The sequence below is a fragment of the Ctenopharyngodon idella genome, chromosome 7 (assembly GCF_019924925.1).
Source record: "Ctenopharyngodon idella isolate HZGC_01 chromosome 7, HZGC01, whole genome shotgun sequence".
Lineage (NCBI taxonomy): Eukaryota > Metazoa > Chordata > Actinopteri > Cypriniformes > Xenocyprididae > Ctenopharyngodon > Ctenopharyngodon idella.
This window is the reverse complement of record NC_067226.1, coordinates 6177476-6194946: the sequence shown is the minus strand read 5'-3', so window position 1 is coordinate 6194946 and position 17471 is coordinate 6177476. Positions and strand designations below refer to the sequence as shown.

General features: G+C 35.7%; 1 protein-coding gene across 1 annotated transcript; it reads right to left on the bottom strand.

The window, feature by feature from the left end:
- Positions 1-207: 207 nt before the first annotated feature.
- pstpip1b (proline-serine-threonine phosphatase interacting protein 1b) lies at positions 208-7740 on the bottom strand. Its single transcript, XM_051898465.1, has 15 exons — positions 7505-7740; positions 7006-7106; positions 6859-6933; positions 6621-6655; positions 6424-6530; positions 6192-6254; positions 5497-5601; positions 5018-5063; positions 3489-3568; positions 3061-3159; positions 2834-2930; positions 1820-1889; positions 1697-1731; positions 1413-1519; positions 208-993 (listed from the first exon to the last, which is right to left on the bottom strand). The coding sequence occupies exons 1-15, from the start codon at positions 7532-7534 to the stop codon at positions 808-810; spliced, it is 1236 nt and encodes a 411-aa protein (XP_051754425.1). The 5' UTR covers positions 7535-7740; the 3' UTR covers positions 208-807.
- Positions 7741-17471: the final 9731 nt, after the last annotated feature.

Sequence of the window (17471 nt, the reverse complement as noted above, 5' to 3'; positions counted from 1 at the left end):
ATATGTACAGTACCAACTCTTTTGGGATTTTCTCCACTAGTGGTCGCCAACTCACAATTGTTTAGTCTTATGTAGTTTTGATTTACTCTTATATTAAAAGTGCTGCTATTTTTATTCTGTATTTTTTTTCTCCAGCAGTTGGGTAACATAAAAACTACCAACAAAGTGACCCAATAGGCTCAAACCAAAGTCTGCACAACTCTCATCTCAGGATACTTCTGATTTTATTACAGATATGTCTTCAGCTGAATGTCTTTATGCTTTGCTAAGGCATTTGGATATTGCGTGTCCTTTTTTTGAGAGGACTTGAATGCAAATCACTTTTCTTTACATTTTAGCATGCAACACAGGGCACATAGGTATTTTTGAATGGATTAGTATACAGTATACCAGACAAATAGGCCATGATAAATTATAGCAATAACATTACAAAATTGATAATACAAAATGTATACATATATTACAGTATACATATATTAAACAGGTGTATTTTTAAAAAAAAGAATAAATCTTTAGAATTCATAATTCTAAATCAATACAATATTTTTTTATATTTTTTCAAACTACAAACCATAAAAAACTAGATTAAACCTCATATAATCATTATACAAGCAGAATAACTTTTCCATTATTCATAATATTCATTTTTTTATCGTAAAAAAAAAAAAAAAATCCTAAAGATGCCTGTCAAGAAAGCTAATCTTTCATGCTGCTAGTACACGTTAATGTATTAATTCTACATCAACTTGTAGGCTGAACTAATTGACAAAGAACCTTAGTTAGACTTAGTGTAATGACTACTAAATTCTATTTGATGGGATTACTTTCAGGATGAGCAGCAGCGAGACGTGTACTGTGTGGTGAGATTTTGGTCAAGTACGTTCCAGGGACCAGCCCAGATATTCCATCCCTCCACGCTCTCCACCACCCATCCTCGCCTTGCTCAGTTATTGTGACAACTTGTCCTTTACTGACAGACAGCTCATCACCTTCCTAGAAAGGGCAGGGAATGGAGTACACAACTCTGTCTATCAGTCTGTAAGGTCTGTAAACTTTGTTTATAAACCTATACATTTTACTTTTTAAACTTTTCAAGAAGGATGTCAGACATACTGTGTTGGTTAAAATTATACTAAATCATGTTTTATTTTGAATTTCTTTGAATTACACTTCATTTTATTTCTACTTCCTCAGAATCAAATTGGAATATCAATTCTTGTTCCTGTTTGCTACATCAATTAAAATTCAAAAATCGAACAGGAACTTTAAAAAGCATTCTCAATTCAATCCTCAATGGTGCACAACTGTGAAGTCTACAAAGTTGTACTAGTAACAACAAATGCATGAACAAGTTTGTACCTCTGGGATAACAACTAGCTAAAAATAAATTAATTGATATTGTATTTATTTACCTGAGCTTTAAAATCATATAACACCATGTACTTTTCCTCAATTACTCCTCCCTTTTGTTGAGCCGGTGTGTATGTTCCACCCAAATTACTCCCGGCTTCAGGGCACCCTGTGATGTAAGGACAGCGATGCTCAGTGCAGACAATTCCAAACACTCCACATTAAACTACTTGACTTCACTAAAATTCATTATGAATTTATTATTTTTGTTTAATGCTCCTTTGAATGCTGTCTTGTCTTTTAAGCATTAACTGTAAGTTTAAGACTTCAAAGAAGGAATACTGACCACTAAAAGACATCCCTGGAAGCATGACAGATAATCTGTAGAGAGTTAAGATATGAAAGTTTCACAATGAAGTTTCAAAGAACAAAAATGTCTTAATCCATTCTTAATTATTCAGACATTCACCTGTTCATTTCAACCCTCCCGACTCCTCCATTAGTGTCCACGTCAGAGTAACACTGAAACTCAATGGGAGCTGAAGAGAGAGATGGAGTGACTGTCACACACACATATATATATATATGTGTGTGTGTGTATGGGCTGTCAACAGATTTACATTTTTAATTGTGATTAATCACAGACTTATTGTGAATTCAAGCATACATAATTTGTCTTGTTCAACACATTTTGTCATTGCTATATTCAGCAAAGTAAACCATGAGATTGAAGGGTGATTCTCACAAAACTGTATGTTCTGCAAGGTTTTTTCAAGGGTAATTAAGTGTATTTCCAAAAAAAGGACACTTGGAGACTTCAAAGGACATTAAATAACCAAATGATATAAGGAGTCCATAATTTATAAATTTATACACACCCATAAAAAAAACATCACAGAAATAAACATTTCAGAATTCACAATGTACAGTGCAACAGCAAAGAGCTTGTTTACATTTTAGACAAGTACAGTTGCGATACTAAACCACAATGTGAGATCAGTGCATCGAGAGCACACATATGGTTTGTTTGCGCATCAATATAACGGTGCTTACTGTACGATTCCTGTAAGTCACCACAATCGTATTTATCTTGATTGCAATCCTCATCCATCAAAACTTTACTAGCGAGACGCTTGTTTGCTTTATCCAGCGTAGAAATGTAGTTTGCGTATCATCTGGCCATGGATGTTTTGATGTTCTGTTCAGTCTGTACCTCAATACTCTCTGATGACGCAGTAACTACCGCAGGGGGAAAAAAACTGTCCAATAATAGACTGGAGAAATTTTTGCGGTATCGTGACCATTTAAATCTGAATTTAAGACAATTTAATACTTTTTAAGGCCTTTTATTAGGAAAACTTTAAGACTTTTTAAGGACCCGCGGCCACTCTGTAACAGCATCACATCGTCCTATGTTAGCTCTTTAAAAAGATTATTTCTGTTATATTTCTGAAGTAAATCATGATGAATGTGATGAATTTACCTGGGGGTCGACAGCCAGTCTTTTTCATCTTAATGAAACAGTTGTTGTCAGTGATAATGTCGCACTGCTCTAGAATCTTCCGTACTTCCTCATAGCACTAGAAAAGAAAATAGTTGATACAACTGTAATTGTAAACAGCATTTGGCTAGGCTTTTAATTATAAAAATGAGATAGATAAATATAATTTTAAGTATATTTAATAAAGATGGACAAAGGAGGACATTTACATCATCATCCCGGACGCACTGCACAGAAAGCAGATTGCAATGATCCCATAAAACACAGCGCAAGATATTAATGCGTTCAGACTCCTGCTGCTGAAACACCTACAAGGCAACACATAAATACAAAACATGTTGTTCCTTTTGTAAAATGTTTGATGTAACTTCCTTTTAAAACACGCTTGGAAAATTAAGAACTATTTCCTTTTTTCGAACTATTTTTGGCAATGACATTTTGTTGACTCATCTAAATCTTTGGACTACATTAGTAAACTATGGCTATGACTGTTTATCACATGCCTATGAGATTTTGTTATATCTTATTTAATCATCACCCTAAAGAAATCGCAAAGCTATTTCTGTATACACTCCATCCGCTGTGTTTACGTTTTTTTTTTTATCTGTCTATGCACGTTTTTGTTCATGTTCTTTACCTCGCACGCGCTCCTGTATGTGCTCTCCCAGTCCTGGCAAGTTTTCTCTAGCTGATCAACATTCCATCTGTATTGCTTTTCTGAACCAGCAAAGAAAATAAAATTCAGTCAGCTCTCCATTATCATTAACATGTCACCAATAGCCTACTACTTCACTTACAAAGCTTGGACATTTCCAGATACAAAAGCTCTCATATCCATACTAGCATTGAAACTAAAACTTAGATAATAAATTAAAGAAATTAATAATGTTATTCAGCAAGGATGCATTAAATTGATCAAAAGTGACAGTAAAGACATTTATAATATCTTTTCCATTTTCAAATAAGTCCTGTTATTGTACTTTCTATTCATTAAAGAATCCTGAAAAATGTGTCGTGGTTTCCACAAAAATATTAAAGGATTAGTTCACTTTCATTAGTTCACTTTACTCACCTTCAAGCCATCCTAGGTGTATATGACTTTCTTCTTTCTGATGAACACAATCTGAGATATTTTAATAAATATCCTGACGCATCCGAGCTTTATAATGGCTGTGAGCGATACCAACGAGTATGAGCTGAAGAAAGTGTCTCCATCCACATCCATTCATCATAAACATACTCCACACGGCTCCGGGGGGTTAATAAAGGCCTTCTGAAGCGCAGTGATGCGTTTGTGTAAAAAAAATATCCTGTTTAACAAGTTATGAAGTAAAATATCTAGCTTCTGCCAGACCGCCTTCCGTATTCAACGTACGAAGAAAGTGTAAAACTCTTGCAGTTCAAAAAGCTTACGCTACGTCCTACGCCTTCCCTATTCAACTTGCGAAAAAGCTTAACTGACCCGACGCCAGTTTACACTTTGTTCTTAACTTGAATACAGAAGGCGGTAAAGCTTCAGAAGGCCTTTATTAACCCCCCAGAGCCGTGTGGAGTACATGTTGGATGGATGGATGGATGTGGATGGAGACACTTTCTTCAGCTCATACTCGTTGGTTCCGCTCACTGCCATTGTAAAGCTCGGATGCATCAGGATATTTATTAATATTTCTCTAATTGTGTTCATCAGAAAGAAGAAAGTCATATACACCTAGGATGGCTTGAGGGTAAGTAAAGCTTGGGCTAATTTTCATTTGAAAGTGAACTAATCCTTTAAGAAACACAACTATTTTCAAAATTGCCAATAGTAAGAAATGTTTCTTGAGCATCAAATCAACATATCAGAATAAATTCTGACAGATCACGTGACTTTGAATACTAATAAAAAAGCTGAAAATTCAGCCTCGCCATTACAATTACATTTTAAAATAGATTACTTACTTAAATTGTAATATTCCATTCATAATATTGCTGTGTTTTTTATCTAATAAAGGCAGCCTTGTTGAACATAAACATTTAAAAAAAAATCTTACTGACCCCAAACTTTTTTTTTTTTTAAGTACTTCAACACTCAACACTTTCATTAACACACATACACAAACATTACATTGCATTTATCTTCCTTCTGCCAACAGAATCATAACAACAGAGAAGTTTGTTAGCACGAACCTGCCAGGTTTGCTGCTTGCCTGCATAACCGGGCCCTGTTCATCACCTACAACATAACACAGCATAGATTGATATATTCAGTATTTGGACCTGACTTATTTGAACAACAGTGTAAACATATATTTTACACAAGCAGTATCTGTAACACAACTGCTACACAAATGACAAAACTGTTCACACAAAGACTTTATTCTAAAGAAATGAAAGTGTTGCACTGTCTGATGGAATTAGAGGTTCTTTCAACACTGAGGTGGAATGATGCCCAGTCAGACTGAAACAAGTTTACATTGCTTTAATCCTCATTTTGGCCTTACTACGACCACAAACCTGTCATAGGTAATTTTTCACAACTGCCCAAAATTCCAGAATTAAAATTAACAGTTCTCTTTAGGAAGTGTTTGTAAAATTTTTAAATTATTTAATATTTAAAGTTATAGTAAATGTTAAGTGCTTTTTTTTTTCTGTTTAGGCCGTCACACCTTTTCTGATTGCCGGTGGGTGGATGTGTTCACATTTGTCTTCTTCCCCACTGCTTGCTCAGCTTCATCAGCCTCCTTACACCTCTGCTCATATAACCTCTTTGACTACAGGACATACATCAAAGAGAATAAGTGCAAGTGAGTAACAGTGCAAGATAACGGGAACAGGTAGAGGGGGTATACAGCTCTTTATGTAAGTGTCTAAAAATGTATCTCACTATCTGTGGTGTTTCTGTGGTTGTATAGCACAGGAAGTTCAAGTCTTTTTATATCCAGAGACAACATGCATACCTACAAACCAACCAACCTATTCTTATTTTCTCTCATTCCTCTGTCACGGTCTGTATCTATTCTCTTTCACTTTTTCTCTCTGCACATTTCTTGGTGGTCAAAATAAATGTTTGAGTTAGTCTTCAAACCCTAAGCCAATGAACAAACCCTGCATTTATCTTATGTGTGCTGTCTAATCATGTCCAAATACATTCTGCAAAATACAGTTACTGCATGGTTAGGGGTTTCTGTTTCTTCTTTCAGTTTCTAACTCTCTTCCTCTTTTGGCTTATACTGAATTTTGGGTGGACCCTAAGACTGATGTGTCATCTACGCCCTGAACAACTAATGACAGCCATTTCTAAAAGGAGAAACAAGAGGGTTGGAAAATAGATACTTATTTTAATCTCATTTACTGCACTTACCTCCATGGTCTTTTTGTGCAACACCATCTTAGGCTTCTGAAGTTTTTCTATAATCTCTTCAAGCTAATTAGGACAGAAAATAGATATTAGTTTCTATCTTCTATCAGTTGCATTATTAATTAATTCACTGGTGTTTACTCTGACCATATGAATAACCACAGCTACGACCATGTAAACATCACTAAAGTGGGCTGTGTGCATATTGTCTTGGAACATTTGACGTATTTTCTACCTTTTTTCTCTGTTCCCTCTGGTGTTCTCGAAACACCTCTATTTTCTGAACTTCCTCCTTTATCCTTTCAGATAGTTGGATGTGCAGGTTTCCTGCCTTCTCAATCTCTAAAAAACCATGCAACTCAAGTTAAGGACTCTAGCATTTAAGTATTTTTCTAGGTGCAAGGCAAAAAGGAAATGCATCTCCTCGCATACCTGTTTTTAACTTGTCAAACGATGCCTTCAATGTTCTGAGTATGAAAAACAGTGTAATGAGTACATGGACACTTATTTCACATACCTTTGAATACATTTGTGCTAAGAAAGTTTTACTTGAATATAAGGTAGTTAATAGAAATAGTTGTGTATGAGACATTCACTAAATCAACATGTCATTTGAATTTGGAGTGTCTGAATTTGAATATGTTTGCATGGTACTCATAAACCAACTTACCCAATTTCAGTTTGACCTTCTGCCTTCCGAGCAATTGCCACCAGATCTCGTCCATACTTCTCTTCCGCTAGCGCTCTGTGAAGAAGAGCAAAAGTCATACACAGACATTCACAGAGACACACAGACATAAATACCTCATTTTCCAACCTCATTTTCATCAGGTCTTCTACATCTTTGCACATGTGTCTGCCATCATGTAACCTCTGCAATATGGCCTCATAACCCGACTGGTCCATAAAGTCTGTACCCTGAAAAGACACCATACATGCAACACACATTAAGCTATACATGAGACGCCCACATGGGTATACTGCAGTAGCTGTCATTCAGATATGTATAAGCACTAATGACATGTAGTGGGGAACTGTTAAAAACAAGTAAACAGTTAAATATGAACATGTTCTTGAATAGGACTAATAAGATTGTAGTTTTAAATTGAACGTGACGTTATTAAAAGGAAATCCACTCTTTAAAAACAAGTGCAAGTTTTTATTAGAATGGACATTTAAGTTTTCCTAGATAAATTCAGAAAACGCACAAAAAAATCCATTATTCTTAAAACAGAAATATAGGAAATTGTATTTCCCATAGCCTACATCGTGAGAAATCTTACTCAAGTGTGAGAGGCTTATAAACAAGAACTCACCCAAAAGGAATCGCAGAACAGTAAAGCCATCTTAAATGTTTAGTCCTCAAAAGTGTCTCTCCTTAACACCTATCTACAAACCCCGCTGAGACAGATTACATTAAAGATGTTGTCAAAGTTGAAGAAACACACTCTACAGAGGCAACAGTCAAATGAAAAGTTTGAAATGAGGAAGAAACTGCGTGTCGCTTTCGGCTGGGCAACTTTGATCTCTTGACGTCTTATGCTCTTTGAAAGAGGAAGAATAATGTTGATGTCACTGTTTTAAACGGTTCAGCACGCAATTTCTACAGAGAGTACGATGAAATTTGCTAAACAAGCGTCAAACTATTGATAAGATTATGTTCAAACAGTAGATGTTTACCATTTTATTTGAGGGATTCATGTAGATATTTCTCACTTATATTTAGTACGATAAGAAACAAATCAAAACAGCTTAATTCGATTTAAAGCGGCAGTAAAATATTCGCCACTGTATGCCAATGTAAACAAATATCTGTGCCCTCTTCTCTTTTTCCATTATCGCTTTCCTGACTCCTTGCTTTCTGGCCGATGATTGCCATAACACACTGAAGCCAAAAGAGGGAGACATAACCCTCCCAAACTGAAAGAGTGTACTACTGTGGGGTATTTCAGATTTCCGCTGTTTATCACACTTTGACCTGGCTCTGTGGCTCAACGAGAAACCGATCAAGTGTCTGGGTGAGCAAGCATCACACTTTGGTATCAATATACAGTGTGAAACTCTAAACAGCCTCTTTGTAAAGAGGAGGTCCTACTAAAAGCATTTCAGCTTGGCACAGCAGCTAATTTCACATTCAAAATGCACTAAAACTACCAAAACATCGACTCGTTCCAAACAATAGCAATGGCTGTCATTCAACAGACACACTGATTTCTTTTGTAAAATTTCTTTACAAAACAAGAATGACACTCTCAACTGTTTGTTATTCACTGCAGTTTGTTACATTATCCATGTTTACATTACAGTACATTTTTTTCTAAGTTGTCCCCTTTTGTATAGATGGTAATGAAATTGAAAGACACCTATGTTAAGCTATCTAATTGTTTTAATAATATTTCATTTTTTAGATTTGGAATATATTTCAATATGCTATAACTGTAGAAATGTAGCAATTGCCATCGTATTCAGATTTGTATCATGATAAGTTCTGAACTTAAAGGTACACTATGTATTTTTTTTGTTCAAAATTAACCAATTTTAAATAATGAGTCAATACATAATCAAACCTTATTCCAAAATGTGTTTTTGTCTTAGCCTGATTTACTATGGTAAGCCTATAAGTGTTTATATTTTAGACAGCGGGATGGTTTTCGCTGGGAATTGTGTACATACGTCACTCACCCGTGCCTGTCTCTTCATATCAGTAAATAGAGAAAAGCTGCTCAGCCAAAGATAAATACATAGATGCCACATTCGACCGCTCCACATGAACTTCAGCTTGTCTTGAACCTCCGGGGAATCACTCGTTTTAAACAAAAACGCTGAACAGAGGAGAGTCTGCTGGAAAAAGAGAATGCAACAGAGATCGTAATAAAACTAGAATCAACACTGGCTTGGATTTTCGGGGATGGCGAGAACTGAGGGATTTGCAATGATGTAAAAGCTATTTCATGTATTCTGACTTATTTACACTGTTAAAGAGTTGGATTCTCATGCTAAACATGGCCAAAGTTTCAAAACATGAGTTGGACGTAGGACGGAGTATTTCTGTGCCAAAAATTTTCTTCCAAATCCTCACAGGATTCGGAATGTTTTTGTTCGAGTATCGGCCTGAGTGATGTCAACAAGGTCGGAATTCCTCATATGGGCATTTCTCCCGGAAGAGCGCGCACGCACACATTGACCAAAGAGAGCAAGAGCACGCCCATCAACGCGCGTTCGGCTTTACGGAAGTCGTCGGCAGAGCTGCACAGGTCACAGGACTTCAATCAACAATGTCACCAAAGAAGTGTGTTTTTGGTTGTAAGGGAAAGATAACCTTGCTTCCCAAAGAACCCAGCATTAAGTGGAGCTGAGAGTTTTGTGCTCACGCATTACATTGATGCGCTCTCGATATTTGTTATTAAAATAACCATAGAAACTGATAGTTGCAATCACTTTTTATTGGTTAAAATGAATGGAGAATATCTCGTGTTTTTCCGTGGCAGTTCGAGCCCTCAGAATCGGCGCTTATGGTTTCATAAACAAGGCCCAGTTCTACGCTGGATTTACAGATCGTTTGAAACTGAAAGACGGAGCGGTCACAGCGATAATGGTCCCGGTCATGAGTCAGAACCGCAGGTGGTGAGTAAAACTGCTTCAAATGTCTGTTTTGTTGGCAATAGGCGCCTAAGTGCATATAATGTAAACAATACGAACATAGTGAATTTATAAATTCATTATTCATCATTCACTATATGCTATATTCATTATAGTGATTCAAAAGTTATCCAGGATAATGCGATGGTGTATTGTGTGTGTTTAAATACAGTTGTTTAGCAGACCATTGATAGCTTGTAGACGATCTCTACGCAAAAGCTGCACGTGCTTGTGACAGCTCGTCACTCTATCTCCGCTCACACGACACGCCTCCAGGCACTCGGCTGTTTTCGGAAATACTCGGTACAGCGTATGTATCTTTTATAAATATGATAAAACTAAAGACTTTTCGGCGATATGAAGGATGCTATACTACTCTATAGGTACTCAAGATTAACATGAGATTGGCAAAAACTGTGTGTGATACCCCCCCTTTAACCTTAATGTTATGAAACGACAATTTGTGCGCCAAAAAACAAAATAATGACTTTATTCAACAATATCTAGTGATGGGCGATTTCAAAACACTGCTTAATGAAGTTTCGAAGCTTTAAGAATCTTTTGTTTCGAATCAGTGCCAAATTCACGCCCCTCCAGTGGTGAATCATTGAAATTTCGAAACATTTATGACGTAATGAAGCCTTGTTTACTGAAATCACGTGACTTTGGCAGTTTGAGATCGTTTGATACAATCTCCGAACCACTGATTCGAAACAAAAGATTTGTAAAGCTTCGAAGCTTCATGAAGCAGTGTTTTGAAATCGCCCATCACTAGATATTGTTGAATAAGGTCGTTATTTTGTTTTTTTGGCGCACAAAAAGTATTTTCGTCGCTTCATAACATTAAGGTTAAACCACTGTAGTCACATGAACTGTTTTAAATATGTTTTGAGTAGCTTTCTGGGCATTGAAAATGTTAATTGTCTTGCTGGCAATGCAGGCCTCACTGAGCCATCGGATTTAATGAAAAATATCTTTCTTTGTGTTCCAAAGATGAATGAAGGTCTTACGGGTGTGGAACGACATGAGGGTGAGTAATAAATTACAGAATTTTCATTTTTGGGTGAACTAACCCTTTAAGTAAAATTAACTAGTCAAAGTTTACTTGTACTGAATGTGCTGGTTTCAGGCCTCATCACCGGCTGCAGTCATGTTCTCATATACTAAATCAAACACCTATGATTCAGCAACTACCTGCTAATGCACTCGCATTCACATAAAGTAACCTTGTTGACAAGTTTGGGTGAGTAAGGGCAAAATGCACAAGATATAGTACCTTCAATGCCCTGTAGATGGTGATTATTGCTTCTTTATAGCAGAAATAAACTGCTGCAGAAAAAGTTAGGTGCCATGCAAAATGTAATGTGTAATTGCATTACTCATCACAAATGTAATGGAGTAAAGAGTACATACTTACTCAAAAATGTAGTCAAGTAGAGAGTAAAAGTTGCTAATATCTTTGATACTCAGTAAAACTACGAAGTACCCAAAAAGATGCAGTAACTAATTACATTTACTCAAATACTTCACACCTAATTTATATAATCTGAAACAGTACTGAATGCATTTTGTGCCAAAACAAAATGATCAACAGTGTAGTCCACATATACTGCTCTTGTGCAAACAGTGTGATGAGTTTTGAAAAAGTGACCCAAGTATTGAGATTAGAGATTGTATAAAAAAACTAAAAAAAAAACTAATATGCAACCTGTTCACTGGCTGACAGATTTGTAGTTTTATTCTCTGCAGCACTGCTAATGAGTTAAACCAGCTGGACAATTTTAGATTTAGGAATGGGGGGAGGGTAGATTTTAGTACAAGGAGGGGATAAAAAAGAATCACATGTTATTTAACTACACAGTAAATGCAACCAGTTCAACATTTCACAATTATCAATAGTAGGCCTACCATACAGTATAAAATGTTTTGTCTGGTAATCAAAAAAAAAGTGCTTTATGTGGCAACATCTAAATATGATTTAATATAACAACCTTACTTTAGGTTACACCAAAAAATATTTTTAGATACTATTTTTCTAATGCATGTTTAAGGCCATCAGACAGCTCATTGGTAGCTTGATATGGGCATGCGATTGGCAATATCCTTTGTGTTTGCCCTTGTGTGTGCGAGAGATTGTGCGTACAGGCAGCATGCACTTGTGAATATTTATATAGTTATGTATGTATTTATAGATGTTTATAAAAGGTTTGCATAACTGCTGTTGAGCTATGTGGTGGTGTACATAATTATCGATTGATGTGATGAACAGTGTGGTGGTGGTTTGTGTGTGTGCGTGTATTGATTGTTCTGTTATGCAGTATGATGCTGAGTGTGGCATTGTTGACTGCTTGCGGTCACCACAGCAGGCAAGAGGATTGTGGTTAGGCTGCAGACAGACTGACGTAGTGTGTGTGTGTGTGTGTGTGTGTGTGTGTGTGTGTGTGTGTGTTGAATGTCTCCTCTCTAGTTGAGGTGACAGACTAAAAGTACCTTTTTGGTACCATGGACTTTTTGTGTCCGGTTTCACATGTATATACAGTTATACTGAAAAGGAGAGAATTTGATATTAAATGGCAAATAAAGTAGAAGAACATGTTCATATTTATTATAGAATGTACATTTCATTTGCATAAATTTGCTAGTTTACAAGTGCATTTTTAGGTTACTTATCAAGGAATTTTACAGAGGAAAAGTAAGTTGCACATTATAAATCAATACTCAAAACAAACTAAAGTGATATGTAATCAGAAATGTATGTAAAATATTACATTAAATATAAAATATTGTTAATATTAATATGTTAAATATTATACCTGTTATAACTGATTTTACATACTAAGTTGTCTTTTTTACAGAGTAAAAGTTGCACAATACAAATCACAACTAAAAATATTTGAAATCAGAAATGTATATAAAATATATAAAATTATATATTATATTATAAAAATATACGAATATTCTAAAATGTTGTTAATATTAAAATATTACAATATATTTACGAGCACTTGTAACTCATTACAGTTGTCTTTCAAGGGTAGCAATACAAATTTTTACGGTGTTTGTTACTGTAAAGATGTATTGAGTTCACTTCCTTCACTTTAACAGGGCCTTGATATTAAAATCTACAGAAATAGGAACTCCTAATCCTCACCATTGCTACCCAGCCATCATTTACATAATGCTATTTGAGGCTTTATTCCTAGATAGTAGTGTCCTTACAGATGATAAAGTGTTTCAATGAAATAGTAGTATCTATATCTGGGTGTGTCTGTGTCTTTCGCATGTGTATTTTTATCATAATCGATCTGGCTTTCCTCCTTCCCAAGACATCAGGGATGACCTTCAGAGAAGGAGGGGTTCACAAATACTACATACAGGTTTGGTGCCAGCCCTGGGATGAATGAACATGTTACCCGCTACCCCAAAGCACTAGCACACACACAAATAGCATCAAACACACACCCATTTTGTTCCCTATCCTGTCACAATCATACACATTTTCTTGCAATGATTAACATCAACACCTTCGCAGATGCTTTTGGGTTTCCAGCTGGCCTGCAGGTGCTGTGTGTGTGTGTGTGTGTGTGTGTGTGTGTGTGTGTGTGTGTGTGTATTGACGCGCTTGCTTCCCTTGGGCTGTGTTTGGTGGTGTAGTGTATCAGTGGGGCAGCAGCGTGGCGCCATCCGTCCTGCTCCCACCACCAGCCCCCAGAATGCATTACACACCAATCGAACACAGCCATTCGGGATAACTCCTCTTTTACCTACTGGACAGCACTGCTGTTAGGAGCTTTTGTCCAGCCTCTCTCTCTCCCTCTCGTCCTGTGCATTTTCTGTTGAAAGGATCATGTTACGCAAGCTGTAGAGACCACCTCAGTGAGAGTTTGTGAGGGGCTATAACACACACACACACACACACACACACACACAGTAGCAGTCTTAGTAGTCGAACAGGTGATTCAGTGGATACAGATTTAACTTAGCATATTTAGTCCCCTCCCAAACATTTTAACTCCTGTTTGTGTCAAATTTGGAAATAATCATTATAGTTTGGTTTCAAAGATTATAAATCATGTTATAGATTACTTTTCAGAAAACCATGCAAAAAATAAATAAATAAATATATATATATATATATATATATATATATATGTATAAATTTAAGGGATCTCGTCATCATTTATTTACCCTTATGCTGTTCTAAACATATGACTTTCTTACTTTTGTAGAACACGAGAAGATATTTTGAAAAATGTCCAAGTGTTTTTCATCCATATAATGAAAGGTCCCCACTGACTTTCATTAAATGGATAAAAACGGGTTGAAACCTTCTTCAGAATCACTTCTTTTATGTTATGCAAAAGAAAAAGTCATACACGTTTGAAATCATGACAATTTTCATTTTGGTGTAAACTATCTCTGAGGCCTCATTAGTGAAATAAGATAAGTATCTGCATTTAAGATAAGTAACAATTGCGCAACAATTGCGCAACAATTGTGCCACCGACCTCGTTCCCATGGCTCTCTGCCCTGCCCTGCTTGCCACAGTGTTATATATAAATGATGATTTTGCATTATGTGGCATACTGTGGTTTATTAGGGTCATTGCAGCAACTAGAGATAACTATCACATAGTTTTAGTGAAGTAACAATAGAGAAAAAAGTTGTCAGCTAAAGGGTTAGTAAACCCAAAAATTTCTGTCATTAATTACTATTACTCACCCTCATGTCGTCCCAAACCCGTAAGGAACACAAATTAAGATATTTTTGATGAAATCTGGTTTCTGAACCACACATAGGCAGCAACGTCATTGCACCTTTTGAGGTCCAGAAAGGTATTAAAGACATCTTTAAAATAGTCCATGTGACTACAGTGCTTCAACCTTAATGTTATGAAGCAACGAGAATACTTTTTGTATGCAAAAACAAAACAAAAATAATGACTTTATTCAACAATTTCTTCTCTCCCCTGTCATTCTCCTACGCTGTTGATGTAGTGAATGCAGTGCAGCACTTATATAGCTTAATAAAGTAGTTATTTTAGAACTGTTAGAACTGTTTTAACAATCTTTTTACTACCTTTCTGGGCCTTGACAGTGGTAATTAAATTACTGTCTATGGAGGAGTCAGAGAGCTCTCGGATTTCATCAAATATATCTCAATTTGTGTTCCGAAGATGAATGAAGGTCTTACAGGTGTGGAACAACATGAGGGTGAGTAATTAATGACAGAAATTTCATTTTTGGGTGAACTAACCCTTTAAAATGCAGCATGAACGCTTTAAGTTGAAACAACAAATTTTTTTGTCAGTGTATCATCTTTTATTACATAGCAAATACTTTATTCTCTGGCTCCACTTATGAGGAAGCTTTGCACTAATCCAGATCGAGTTCTTAATATAAACTGCAGGCAATATATATATATATATATTCATGCTACTTTGTCTTAATGCAGGTACATAAGCCCTGGATATGGTGAGACATGTTCACAAGACTTGACGTGTGTCGCTAAGTGATTGAGATAAGCAGCGGTGTGCTGTGACCTTTGCTGCCAGTGTGCTTGTGCCCTCCTGCAGACAAGGGGCTCGAGATATCTTATGCCTCAGTCACACCAGGAAGTCGACCAGAATAGCTCTCAACGTGTGAATGAGACTGATGAGTTTGTTCCGGACTGTCAGTAATATATGTGTGTGTGTGTGTGTGTGAGTGAGTGTGTGTGTGTGTGTGTGTTAGTACAGTATGTTTGTTTGACTAAGATGTGAAACAACAGTGGCACAGCATTGTTTTAGGACTATTGATTTGAAAAATTAAAAGTACATTGGCATTTCAGTTGAAGTAAGGGATCATTTTATTTATCGATTATTTAAAAAAAGTCTGCACACTTGAGCTCTCAAGAACACTTTATGTTCTCTTCTAACATATGACTTATCAATTATTACAAATGTTCATGTAATTTTAGATAAAATGTAGCCATTGTTACTTGAATATATATTATGTATTATTAAATATAAGCCTATATGGGTGGGGTCCAAAAGTCTGAGACCACATTGAAAGTCTTGAATTCAAATTCTAAATTAAATCTAAAAATTAACAGAAGGTTTCAGGATTTTGAATATATATATATATATATATATATATATATATATACATATATTATATATATATATATATATATATATATATATATAAATAACAAAGAAATAATATGTAAAAATGAGTAAAGATTCTTCACTATTTCTTGGTCAAAAACATTCTATTAATTTAGAAAAATGCAAAATAGAAACATTTTCAGTAGTGGTCCTATATGTGAATATTTTATATATAAAATAACATATTTTAACGTATTTTCAGATAGGATTATCGTGATGAACCCTTTACAAACATTTTTTTATTATTATTTTATAGTCAAAGTGGTGTGTGGCATGTTTAAGTGTATGAACACATAGTCTTAGTGCTGAAAATCATGTTCTATATTGATATCCTTATGAAAACCGATCTCTCAGGAAGTATAGATATTGATCAGGATTATCCTTGTACTCGATTGTACCACGATTGCCAGCTGGGATCTGTGTGAACTGTTCTGATTTGTGTGTTTACTGTATATGTGTGGTTATTGTGTGTTTTATTGAGAAGGATCACTTTCAGAATTATTATTAGTTTTTTTTTTTTTTTTTTTTTTTTGCAGTGATATAATAGTTGGTTGGACAGTTGTGCTAAAGATAAATAAATAGAATAAATTGCAAATCCTCCTTAACTGCCCTAAGGATACACTCTTACAAATACACACACACTGTTGGTCATGTATTAATAATTCAGATGATGATAGATGGATCAGTTTGAGTGATATCCTGAGGGCTGTGTGATCATTGATCGCTCCGTTAGAAGGCATAAGATTGCCTCACCTCTCAACAAGTGCGTGTATTTGTCTGTGCATGCCTACATGTTTATATCTGCTTATCTTAGTCTCTCTTTAATTAATTGTAAGCAAAATAAAAAAAAAAAATCTTCTGCACCTTATATATTTAGGCCATAAATGAGGTCTATCTTCGCTCAAAAATGGTGGTAGCTGTTTATCATTCACATTTGTGCATATATTTCATGTATATCATGCCATGAGTGTGTGGATGTGTAGGCTATGTTTCAGATGGGCAAATCTTATCTGTGTTCATTTAAAAGAGCAGGCTGTTGTCAAGTCTAGTGATCCTCTCTGGCTCGAGTTTCCCATCATGTGATGTAAGGCTCTCTGGATCAATGACTCCACTGGGGGTGCTGCGTATGTGAGCTCACTGGTCCTTTCCCACTGTTGCTCCTCATTTTTTAATATCATTAGGTTTTTCGGCCTTAGTTACCATCATTGCAAAGTTAATTTTTCATTGTTTTGATAATTTATATGAAAGCATGGAAGTCGCCATGAAATGAAAGTTGCGATACTATTGTAATGTATATTGAAGTTAAACTGCTTCTCGAAAAAAAAAAAATGTAGGGCTTGATTTTGTCCATCGGTAATTGATTGGATAGCTGGATCATTGTAGTTTGCTATTGCTGTGATCTCATGTGAGTGACAGGTTGTCATCGGAGAAGAGAAGAGGGAGGGGAAGTTATTTTGATTAAAGATTATGAGGGCATATGAATTTAAAAAAATAAT

Coding starts and splice junctions, on each gene's coding strand:
- pstpip1b (XM_051898465.1), bottom strand. CDS start 7,534: ATGGCTTTACTGTTCTGCGATTCCTTTTGG. Junction 1,890..2,833: donor GACTGGCTGTCGACCCCCAG/GTAAATTCATCA, acceptor CTCTCTCTTCAG/CTCCCATTGAGTTTCAGTGT. Junction 1,520..1,696: donor TCCAGGGATGTCTTTTAGTG/GTCAGTATTCCT, acceptor CTTACATCACAG/GGTGCCCTGAAGCCGGGAGT.